Source organism: Nelusetta ayraudi, unplaced genomic scaffold (assembly GCF_046127955.1).
Source record: "Nelusetta ayraudi isolate G7.1 ecotype Tasmania unplaced genomic scaffold, CSIRO-AGI_Nayr_v1 ptg000059l, whole genome shotgun sequence".
Taxonomy (NCBI): domain Eukaryota; kingdom Metazoa; phylum Chordata; class Actinopteri; order Tetraodontiformes; family Monacanthidae; genus Nelusetta; species Nelusetta ayraudi.
The window spans coordinates 3278243-3290378 of NW_027466109.1; the positions used below are offsets into that span (position 1 = coordinate 3278243).

At 45.6% G+C, this 12136-nt stretch overlaps 2 protein-coding genes across 2 annotated transcripts; one reads left to right on the forward strand and one right to left on the reverse strand.

Annotated features, from left to right (window-relative positions):
* The first annotated feature begins 1760 nt into the window (after window positions 1-1760).
* Window positions 1761-7059, forward strand: LOC142897265 (inactive tyrosine-protein kinase PEAK1). The gene is made up of 4 exons (XM_076039445.1): window positions 1761-1964; window positions 2411-2556; window positions 3324-3874; window positions 4636-7059. Exons 1-4 carry the CDS (start codon window positions 1930-1932, stop codon window positions 5569-5571), a joined length of 1668 nt encoding a protein of 555 aa, XP_075895560.1. The 5' UTR covers window positions 1761-1929; the 3' UTR covers window positions 5572-7059.
* Window positions 6537-11751, reverse strand: oaz1a (ornithine decarboxylase antizyme 1a). Its single transcript, XM_076039454.1, is given in 6 exon segments — window positions 6537-7214; window positions 7923-8008; window positions 8171-8346; window positions 8817-8903; window positions 8905-8971; window positions 11574-11751. Coding segments are annotated over 6 exon segments (666 nt in total). The 5' UTR covers window positions 11693-11751; the 3' UTR covers window positions 6537-7083.
* Between the last annotated feature and the right edge of the window lie 385 nt (window positions 11752-12136).

The following is a 12136-nucleotide window of genomic DNA, read 5'->3' on the forward strand; positions in this document are numbered from 1 at the left end:
GGATGGATGGATGGATGGATGGATGGATGGATGGATGATCATAAAACAGAGGAGGAAGCACACAAAGTGAAACCTCAAGGTTGATAGTTAATTAATTCCTCTTTGTGTTTTTATGATCTTAAAAGTCCCACTCTGACTCCTCCCACTCACAGTGGCCACACAGTGTCCCTGAGCTGCAAAGCCTGCAACAGCAGCAACTGAAACACCAAGCAGCTCGTCTTACTAATGATGGTCTACTAATAGGTCCCTGTCCAGCACGTGATCCTATGGTTACTCGTGTTGTGACGCAGTTTCTTTGACTCTCTGGTGGAAGCTTCAGCCCAAAACACGAGAGTAGAGAAACATTTTGATTTCAATTTAGGAGCCCACTGAGTGTTGGTTTGTTTCAGTGCCATGCCAGTGACTCTAAAATTATATTCTTTGACAATGTGGACAATGCGAAATATTGTTTCACATAGACGTATACTATTTATACGCTTTTACACGAGTCTATAAAGAAAACATAGTCGAAGAATGCATTTCTTGACAGAAGGGAGTCGACAACACTGCTGAAAGCTGCTGCCGGCTGGCGGACCCTGGGAACAAAACATATTTATGAACTGTTGACTTTTGTGGTGAAGGTGCGACCGAGTACTCAAGAGTTTTGCTGTGAAATATTGACACATGTTGCACTTCCTAGCTGCAGACACCGTGGGCATAAAGCAGAAATGGAAGTTGAAGTTGTGTCTTCTTACATCACGAAATCTTTCATTTCACAAGGTTTCCCATTGACTCCTTAATAAGCTGCTGAGGGCCGGGCTGCTTTACTCATTGTCATGGTGTTTTTTAAATGAGACAAAGACAAATATAGCTGCAGAGACACTAAGGGTCTGGATGCATGAGTCACTTCAGGATCGGTGCTGGAGCTGCAAACAGACCACTTGAAGAACGCACTTGAGGTCGTGCAGCCGCACCAATGGTGGCCCTATGCAGATAATAGTGCCTGAAATACATTTATGGGTGCTGCTCTTGACAGGAAGTGCAAAAATGGAAGGCATATAAGTTCTTAAAGGTCGAAATAAAGACAGGTGTATATCACATACAGCCCTTGTTTATCAATCCGTAATATAAGTATAATTTTTCAGAGTTTCCTTTTCTTATTTTCAAACACATACAAATGCTCCTATTTTGCCCAGGCACTTGAGTTCAAACGCTTGTAATATATCTGGAGTCATTTGTCATGTGAAGTCAACTTGGTCAGGAAGAAATCACACACGACATGTATCACAAAAACGTAAGGGCTGATTAAATAACATGCTATTTTGATTTCATTAGAACACAGGCACAGTGTGTCCTACTGCAACCTTTGTGTCGTTACCATATATTGTGCATCACAGCACCACCCAGTGGATCCCACAGGAGCATGCAGCGGTTCCTTTCAATGACTCGATGTTTTGTTAATGGCGTTTTGTATCCAAGAGCTTTTTCACAAAAAAGAAAAGTTAAAAAAAAAAAAAAAATCTCTAGAGCGTTGAAGTGTGAAACTGCGGCGTGCACGCCTGAGGCTTTGGCACGGCAACCGTCACATCAACTCACAGCTGACACATAAGGTGGGTTTCTTTCTGCACTCCTTCTTCCCCCATCCTGCCACGTCTGAGGCGAGACCTCGCAACAAATACACCGGTGCCCTCAAAAACAGACGCCGCTGTTCCGGTTGCGACCTCGTGCTCAGATGAGAGATAACGTGCGACTCAGGCAGGCAGGAAGGCAAAGCAGAGAGAAAGAGAGAGAGAGAGAGAGAGAGAGAGAGAGAGAGAGAGAGAGAGAGAGAGAGAGAGAGAGGCACGCCAGCTGATGGGAGGTCGCTTGGCGAGCCGCTGATCAGTGGCAGCAGTGAACTGGAGGAGCTCGAGGTGAAGTGACTTCACCTGTTGACATCTGGAAGCAGAGATGGAACCGCCGGCTCTGCCCGTTAAGCAGCACAGGTATGTAACACCCATTTGTACCAACAACTGATTATTATTTTATTCAAAAAATAAAAAAATAAAAAAATAAAAGATTAATGATGATTTAGCTGCAATTACAAAAAAGTATAGAATAGAATAGAACACCTTTATTCATCCCACAGTGGGGAAATGTGCATAATTACAGCAACAGTATAGTGGAGAAAAATATGGAAAATGTTATTAACTAAAAATAAATCAATCAATAAAAATAAAATGTCTGTATGGAAAAAAGACTCAAAACAAGATATTTACATTATGGACATTTGGATGTACAGCTATAGATCCTCAACATAAGTTTTCATGCTTGCACCTAAAACTTTTATGTATTTATTTATTTTTCCACTGAAGCGACTGCTGCAGAACACCGTCACTCTTTCAATTCTCCTCCAAGCATGTGTTGGATTTTTTTTTTTTTCCTCAAACAGAAGTCACTCATCCAGATCCTCCAGCACTGGACATGACTGCGGACCGCTCAGCCCAGTGGAGCTCCACAGCAGCAACGCTTACAACGACGTCTTCCCCCAGGCCACCGACTGTCACGCAGCGCAGTGCCCCATACACCAGCGCTATGGTGGGTTAACGTGAGACTTTGACCACGTCTGCGGAGGAAGTACGGTGGGAAAACAAGGCCTCGCCCACTAGAAATGCAACTGTTCTCAGTTTGTGTTTCTGCGGAGAACAGAAAGAGGAAGTGACTGCCTGCGACTGTTACTTTTTTGTTTTAGTTATGCGAATACGAGTCTCATTACAACCTCCTCACACCCACAGTCGATGTCTACTTCCCACTGTGTCTCAGCAAGGTGGCCGGGAGTCAGGGGCTTAAATGTCAAAACAGTGTGATGAATTATTCGTCTTTCAACAGTCAATAGTAGTTTTTATTTAGTTAATCTGAATATTTCTTAACTTCTTGTTCATACATCTGACAAAAAGAGCCAAGAAAAAAAAAACATTGAAAAGAAGATGAGTTGATGAACTTTTCAGCACATTCAAGCAGACCAATCAAATTTGTACAAAGCTTTGTAGCTTTGTACAAAAGCACTAAACTACAGCTTTGAGGCCTCCAATAAGGGAAACATTTGCTGAATGTGATGTTATCAGTCCATTGACTGTAAGGAAGGACGGAGTTTGTGGTTAAAAAATGTAAGGCCAACAGAAGTGCCAAAGAACCTGCACTCTATCATTTGGCCAGCAGGTGCCGCCTAAAATGGTTGCAAAAAGACTAAATGAAATTTAGTTTGAACTGATCATACTTTGACTTTTTCAATACTCCAGGTCTAGACTTTCCCTTGTGTCCGCTGACCTTGTTCTGACTTGTTACTTTCCCGCCGTGCTGCTCAGATTCGTCTCAACACCTGATGAGATTCTTCTCCGATGACACTCCACCGCCTGTTCCGAGGAAGAGGTTAGCTCGCACGCTCTCCCTGCCCTGTGCCGAGGTGCCTCCACCTTCACCTCTGTCTCCAATCCTGCGACCACCTCAAGACTTTGACAACCCTCTGTACATGATGATGCCTGTGCGTAGCAGCCATTTCACCATGGAGGCGGAGCAGTTTGACACATGCGTAGGGAGGTCGGGTCCCTCATCGCCCTACTCCCGAGTGTCCTTGGACACCCCGGACGCGCACCTGTCGCACCTGTTCGGCAGCTTCGCCGACCAGTGGGAGGTCCTCCAGGGGATTCAGCACTGCCACCTAGCCTTCCTGAGAAGCATGGCGCAGAGAGTGGACGCCGGGATCCTGCTGCAGCAGGACAGCAGGGGAAAGGACGTGGACTCCTACCTGCCCCAGGATTTCGTGCTGCAGGCGGGCAGCAAGGCGAGGCAGGTTGGAGATTCGGTTTACTACAGGCTGCACAGCCCCAAGTTCCCTGGGAGGCTGCTGGCCTTGAAGGTAATGCCGACAGATAAACAGCAGACGAGGAGATGTGGGTCATTTACACCATAAGCCCTCATATTAAAAAAAAAACATCTTTGGGGTAGCTAGAATTGCGTTTGCATCCGTGTTGTCCCAGTAGAGGTTCAGCGCTTGCCGTATCCATGCAGCTCCAAATTATCATGTGGCAGATAAATAGAAAAACGCAGTTTTAAAAACAAGCACATCCGGCATGTGTTATGTGTACTAGTTTTTGGTGCATTTTGACTTGGTGGAAAAGATGGTCTTGATACGCTTTGCTGCACAAAAGGCCTCTTTTTGTGCCGCGCACTGCTGCAGGTAACAAGATGTTAATCAGCACCAACTGTCACTCAGACTTGCGGTACCTGAGTCACTTCCTCTAAAACCGTCATCAGATGTCACAGCTGCAAAAGGAAGGAGTGTGTGTGTGTGTGTGTGTGTGTGTGTGTGTGTGTGTGTGTGTGTGTGTGTGTGTGTGCGTGCGCACGGCAGTGTTGTTGGGATTACGCCATAAAAGTACACAGTTCCTCAGTGCAGCAACATGAATGAATGTTTGCTCTCTGAACACAAAGTGCACATTTCACATAACAAACTCATGTACAGCACTGGTGCGTTTTGCACAGTTACAGTAGTGGATTACTTAGTAATAGATTACTCGTCAACACTGGTGTGCGTGTGTGTAATCTTTTTTATATTTCAGTTCAATGTTTTGCCTGTGTCTCACGGGTGTGTGTGTGTGTGTGATTCCCTGGACGCAGGTCCACAGACAGAGTGACGAAAGCCACTCGGCTGCTGCCGCACACCAGCCGCCACATGCCAATGTGCAAGAGGTCGTTGCTCATTTCCGGCCGAGGGACTTCACCAGCAGTGGTTTTGGCGACGCTCCTCCCCTGCGGCCTGACACCGCGGAGCCCGAGCCGGCCTCGGTCCAGTCCTTCCTGCAGAGAGGACACCCGGTGAGCGTGGAGAGGGACCTGCCTCTCTTCACCCTGGAGGACTTTGTGCAGGGCAGCGCCTCGCTGCAGGCTTCGGATTACGACGGCCAGCTGAGCGCGCTGATGCTGCAGGTGCTGACCGGACTGGCGCACTTGTACCAGAACGGCGGCTCTGCGTCCGAGCTCAGGCCCCGCGAGATCTTCTTGGTGTGGCCCTGGGCAGGTGGGAAAAACGGAGGAGTGGAAGAGGAGTCGTTGCTGGAGGAGACGGAGGAGAAAAGTGCAAAGATGGGGATGTTGTGGCGGACGCACGGCTGCCCCCTGGTGGTGCTGATCCCAGCCGGCTCTTCCCTGTCCGGCCCCCGCACCCTCCTCAACATCAAGTCCCAAATCAGTGCTCTGATTCACTTCTGCCTCCAGTCACGAGACAGCAGAACCTCCGCAGGCTCGGGCGCAGCTCCGTCCTCGCATCGGAGGGACCTGCTCCGCCTGGCCTCCCGGCTCCAGGGTGACGGGGGCAGCGGGACCCAGCTGGAGGCCGCCGTGGTCGCCCTTCAGGAGCTCCTCTGGGGGCCCGGCGTCCCCCTCTGTGAGCCATGGGGCCACCACTGGCTGACAGTGAAGCGGGCGCTGTTTGTGTTGAAGCTGGCAGAGCAAGGACTGAGCCCGGATCGGCGAGCGCTGCCGTGGGAGGACGTGATGCACCTCAAGTATCTATCGTCTGCAGACGCCAAGGCTACTATAAGCATCAGCGGTTAGCGGCGGCTCAAGTTGAGCGAGGACTGCTTCTTATAAGCAAGGATTTTGAGAAGAAATTCAATATGAAGATTAAAAAAAAAAAGAGTAAGACATTTTTAACAGAATTTCTACACCAGCTGCATGCTAAATTACTGAACATTGTAGGTTAGGGTTATTTTAAAGGTCCGCTGTGTAAAATCTGGCCTGATTTATCATTTTTATGGTGGTAAGAGCTTGACATACTGCCCACACATACATTGATAAAAGTGTATACTTGCAGAACAGTAAAAGTCATTACTATTACCATTAGAACAGTTCTCAGTTCTCACATATATAAGAATATACATAGTGCAAGGGTCTTGCTCCTAGTTAGCTGCCATTTTTCCAGAAAGCCCACCTGTCAGTGGCCTAAATTCAAAATGTGCAGTGAGACAGGATTCCTTTAATGCTTCACACACGGGACCTTTAATGTCTTTCCACTTGTGAAAACGTTTCTCGCTAAGAGGTCTGGAGTTGAGAGTGATCTAGGAAATTGTAGTTTCCGTCCAATTTTTATATATATATATATTATTAGTCTTATTTCCACAATCTTTGCTGTAACTCCAAACTTTGATTTGTGTCATTTCATTCTTCATCAATCATGACAGTGACTGACAGTGACCATTGACTGAAATATAGTTTTGAGGTTTCAGCGCCAACTCCTGGGAAATGGCAGCATATGATTAAGGCTTATGTGTCCCAGGAACAGTTGTTGCATATTTAGTTGTTTTTTTGTTTGTTTTTAAAATCGGGAGCAAACATTTTACCGTCCAGCTGTTAATACGCATCAAGGAAGGTCAGTAAAAACCAGGAGGCTTTCCATCCATCCAGCTCACTCATCTTTTCATACTTGACTTTCTTCACAGTTGTGCCAACTGTGCACAGCAGCTGCGAGGGGCAGCAGCGCAGAAAGAGAGCAGATGTCGCCATCGAAACCACAGTAGAGATTCTGTCGCATGAGCACTTTTATTTGTTACAGTTACAACATGCAGAATTCTATCAAGTGAATCAAAACAAAATGAAAATCATGCACACATTTTTAAAAATCAATATAAACAGGAGAATCAAATGATAATCACTATAAAAACATACCTACTTACACAAGTAAGATGAATTTAAATGCATTATAAATATTCCACTGTGGAGATGATCATCAGGTTGTATGGGATGCAGCACTACGACATCATGGAAGAGTAACAACGGTGAGGACAACTTGCCCTGATATTAACTGGGTGTTTTGCTTTACATTCCTGGTATATTAACATCTTACCCTAGTGCAAATAGCATCAGAACACAGCACGTGGTGGGTAAAGGTAAAACAAACACAAAGGAGCCTCTGACAGGAAACCTCAACCTAACTGAGAATTTTTTTTTATTATTGATTTCCAAGAAACAAAACTGCTCGAGATGCGTAGGCATGGACTCAAAAAAAAAAAAAAAAAAAAAAAAAAAGAGAGAGAGAAACAACAAGTACGTGTAACTGCTCGGCGTCATTTAATCGTCGTCAGAGGAGTCTCGCTCGATGCTGTAAGCCATGAAGAAAGCGTCGGGGCGGGAGGGGACGAGGGGATGACCCGGTCTCACAATCTCAAAGCCCAGGAAACTGAACGTTCGCAGCAGGGATGCTGAAGGGAGACCAGACGCAAAGCACACGGAGATCAACGAGATTCTTCACTCTTTCACAGTCTCATTCATAACGGTGTAGAAAAACGTTTTGCTATGTCAAGGTAGGGAGTTATTCCATCACAATTCTGGATTCCCGACACACCAAATAGTCAAAAGTTAAGCACTGTCCCCTATTAACAGCCATGGCACAGTCCCATCTAACCATTTGCAGATACAAAGGCATGATTTTGTGAATCACACATGCATAAAATTACCAGCTATCATAAATATGGGATGAGGAAAATAATGAGCTGCAAACTCAAGACATTTACAATTATTCCAGCTACCGTCAACTTGGCAAACTTGTTAGGAATCGAAGTGCTGCAGCCAATTTTGGCTTTTGATTCTTCATTCCTCACTTTGTTATGACACGTTGCCTCGACTCGACAACCTGATGTGCCCTTCTGGTATAGTTACCACAGAAAACAAACCTATCTGCTGGCAAATGAGAACAAGTAATCTAGATCCTTCGATCATCGAGATGGTTCAACGGTTAGTTGGCGTTTATTAAGGCGTTCTAAATGAGAACGTTCAATTAGAAGGCCTCTATTAAGGCGCTCTAAGTGAGACAGAAGGGGGCGCCAACTAACCGTTAAAACCATCTGGATTATGTGAGGATCTGGTTGACTCAGAGTTTAACAGGAACAATCAGGGCTGAAGAGACTGACCTCTATCATCGCGGTTCTTGTGAAAACAGATGAACACTTGATCGACCTGCAGTTTCTCTTCCGCAAACTCCAGCAGAAGGGCAAAACTGAAAAAAGCAAGCAAACAACAAATAAAGGCATGGTAACAGATTATAGGAGGAAGGTCAATGAATACAACAAGAAAATCATTTATCATGACTCTGGTAAATCTTTGTAAAACTTGTGGAAAAACTAACAGTAATCCACTGGCATAGTGTTTGTCTCCTGACCTGTCTTTGCTGCCCTCAGGCAAAGTTCCCGGAGGGATTTCAACATAAAGGCTGCCTCCTTTCAGCGCTGCCCTCCACACACAGTGCTTGTTTTCAGTGCGTCGCTGCTCAAAGAGCAAGAAACGCACTCTGCCGTTGGCCGGGGGAGGCTCCTCAAGAACCAGCAACTGAGCGTCCTGCAAGAGGGAGAAAAGAGCAACACAAACATCCATAAATTGTGTCGGAAGAAAGAGATGTGAAATTACACGCTGGGATTTGTTTTTTTAAAAAAAGAACGGCTGCCACTTGTGTAATTATACAAGAAAGAAAGACTTCACATGTGAGCTGCGTCGTGGGAAACAACACTCTGCAGCTGTGCCAATCGAATCACGTCCCGCAATAAAGAGCAAAAGTATCAAATTCTGCTCCACGGCCAGTCGCTGTGTGTGAACATGACACTCGGCACAGGTCAGAACGTGCAACACTGGAACATGCTCATGTCTGACTGACTGAATGCAACCAGCCAAATCCAAACCGTGGGAAATTATCACACAGGTACAACCTGAAAATATACCTGGCAGCCCAAACCTATCTGCAGCAACATATTAAAGTCAACAGTAATAAAGCCTTTCAATATCAGAACATGAGTGAAAGTGGTCAAACTCACAGAATAGAATAGCTTGGCTGAAAGATTGCGATCCCGCTGGTCATTCCCTCGCCCACCTGGGATCTTCAGGGGTGGGTGAGGGGCATCAGGAGCACCACAGAGGCCCCGGACACGGGTTACTGCAACAGCAAGAGCACCTACTGGGACTGGTGATACTGCAGGGAGGGTGACAAAAACACACAGGGAAAGAGAGAGGCATCAGTATAGGCTCACTTGTCGTACCTCAACACGATGTAGCGCAACAGAGACGCAACAGTTTTGTAGGAGTCACACTTCAATCGGTAGCTGTCCTAGCACAGATAATTGCAGGACTTGTTGCCTTGCAAATATTCAAGTCTAACATTAACTGGCGGGAGGCGAGTTTGGTGACGCATGGAACCCGGTCCCACCACTGATAATGTATTACAAAAGCTCAGGGAAATAATTGAACTCGTGTTTGTCACAATATGTCGTCTCATACATATTGCGTATGTATGACGGGAGCTGCACCGAGCAAAGCCATCATGATCGGTTCTTATACAAGCCGTAGCTCTCCTTCACAAAAAAAAAGGCAACTATTAAGAACCAAACAATTTGGCCTTTATTGTAAAACGTGTCACATGATTGTAACGTGACTGCAGCAGCCCGAGCCCCAGAGAACTTTTACTACTGCCGACGACCACGTACCATTGCAAACCACTGCCTAAAAACCTGTTCATCAGGCGAGACGAGGCATTTTCATTTGCGCTCGAGTCATTTCTTCTTCTCTGCCCCAGTGTGCGGCTGCATACACCGGCGGCCTTGAGATTAAGCCTATTCTCAGAGGTGCCACTGCGAAAATAGCCCATTATAGACGCAGCGGCGGAGGCTCACGCTCGCTCGTACGCGCTGCTTGAACCAAATCTCACTCCTGTGCTAGATGTGAAACAGATGTGCGAAATCCAAATAAAATCCATCGATATGCGAGTTAACGCAAGCTGAATGAGTCACTGTGCAGTGAGAATCCCGCCGCCTGCGGTAACAAGGCGGTCGGAGGCAAACTCGCTCGCACACACGCGATCCTCTCTAAGTCTCATTAACAGATTACGTTAAAAACAGCAAATGGCAACAGCCTTTTCTTTTTTCATTCTGCATACGGTGTTCTGGTGCGGGAGGGGGAACACATCCACAGCCCGATCACATGACTCTCCTCTCCTCAACTTCTGCTCCGATAGATGTCCTTTTGCCAAGACTCATCATCGCAAACAAATGGTTTCAGTTCCTAGGAAGGATGTGGCAATGCGATTAGTCAGTGGTGAGGTTTTCTCGATGGCGTGACATTGGTTCAACCAGCCTGATCTAGTTTGAAGAACCACTAGAATTGACACTCTGGTTTTGAAGCAGCCATTTGTCCTGGCATATCTTTACATCATCACGTAAACAATGTGATGTTACACAATACCGTCTATAGTGCCCTTAAAAAAACAAACAAAAAAAAAACTACAAATTAAATCGGCAAAGTAGGTAGAAGTCAAAGTCAACATCATATTTACACATGATACGAACAAGAAACCATGTCAGTGTATGTTAATGGACGACAATACGTCACCGTCAATTTCAGCATTTAACATACCACCCCCTCCCTCCCCTCGCAGCGCAGTGGAAATTTCCTACGACTCGTTCACAACACTAACGACACGGATCACGCGAGCTGCATCGACTGCAACCTTAAACAAACCCCGACGGTTTGTTTGGCAGGTCGTCAAATCCACCAAGCTCTTCACAACAGTGGCGATATATCGAAAATACAAATAAAACACACATTAATCCGATCCACGTTCGGGGGTTGCTCTCAACTGGTTTTGACCCACAAACAAGCGTTTTCAAACCGACCCGAGAACGAAAATTTAACATGGACCAACAGTACAGCGTGCCGCTGATGAGAAAACAAAGTAATTAATGTGCAAATATTGGACAAAGTGACGGTTGGGATATGAGGCTGTCGAGCCAACACCTGTGCCAGGGAGCCAATAATTGGTGGGAAGGAAAACAAGGCTGGCGGCTTCGAGTTACACTTGAACCGAAACCTGTTTGGTTCGCAATAAGCAACCTCTACATCATGTTTTCTCCGCGCTTCGTTTTCGCAAGCATTTACAGTTGGCATTCAAAGTACAAATACACAAAAACATCTGTCACGTAGCAGAATAGAAAAGTCGGACTTGAGACAACGCTGCTAACCTTAACAAATCCCCTACGCAGGCTTTTAAAATAGTATCCACCGTCCAATAACCGGATTAAAAAGGTGCACACGCGTAACTATATTACATGGAGCGGTATACACGATGAAGCACTTATGACTACTAGTGTAAAACAACGTCAACTTAAATGTAGTTAGTAACCAAGTCCGTGAATGCTAACGGGTGGATTAGCTAGTGCTTTAGCTAAGCTAGCCAACTAGCGCATGGATCTGATGTGTGCAATTTGACGCCACTGTGCATTCGATAAACACCATCGTTAATTCCCGTCGTAGAACGCATTAGCGGATAATGTAGCTCTGGTGTGTACAAGTGCAATCCGGGTCAAGACATTTCTCATACTCTATACTAAAATTATCAGCTGAATAATAAGTAGCGCTGTTATGTAAACAAGAAAAGAGCCACTACTAGGCCACTCCTCAACATCAGACCGAGCTCCTCCCGCTAGGCCGCGGCTTTTAAACGTAGCTTAGCTCGCTAAATTAGCACGTAGCCATCCGCACCGACTGTCGAGACGTGGCGGGTTGTTTTTTTTGTTTTTTACCTTTGACTTTCGGGTTTATTACTGGTCTGCTCGATGACAGGCATCTCGGATGGATTTCTGTCTTTTTCTCTTACAAAACAATGACTATTCAAAATCGTCTGTAGGTTGGATTTAACCATCCGGCCAGCGTCCCCACCAGATGCTCCTCGGTCCTCTTTGCGTAATGCTGGATGTGGAGCTGTCAGGCTGCAGTATAACCTGGGGGGCGGGGCCACGCTGCTGTGACGTAAACCCGAGGCAGCGAATGGCCCGTTTCACTGAAGCACAAACACAACCAGGCTACATCACACGATTCTGTTTACAGGTGCATAAACAGAATAGAATAGAATAGAATAGAATGCGTTCACTAATACCACACTGGATAATTTTGCATAATTACTGACGGTGTAGTGCAAAAAAGATGGAAAATGTTATATGTATGTATATATATATGTAATAAAATACTAGTAGGGTTAAAAAAAAAACAAAAAAAAAAAACAATAAGAAAAAAGATATTTACATCTTATGAACATGTAGCAATCTAGAAATGGTGCTCAATTACTCCACAGTCCACAGTTATTTTG

What these genes read in the sequence shown, in the direction of transcription:
- LOC142897265 (XM_076039445.1), top strand. Translation starts at nt 1,930, where the DNA reads ATGGAACCGCCGGCTCTGCCCGTTAAGCAGCACAG. An exon ending in CCCCATACACCAGCGCTATG is followed by an intron (nt 2,557 to 3,323) that starts GTGGGTTAACGT and finishes CGTGCTGCTCAG; the next exon opens with ATTCGTCTCAACACCTGATG. An exon ending in GGAGGCTGCTGGCCTTGAAG is followed by an intron (nt 3,875 to 4,635) that starts GTAATGCCGACA and finishes CCCTGGACGCAG; the next exon opens with GTCCACAGACAGAGTGACGA.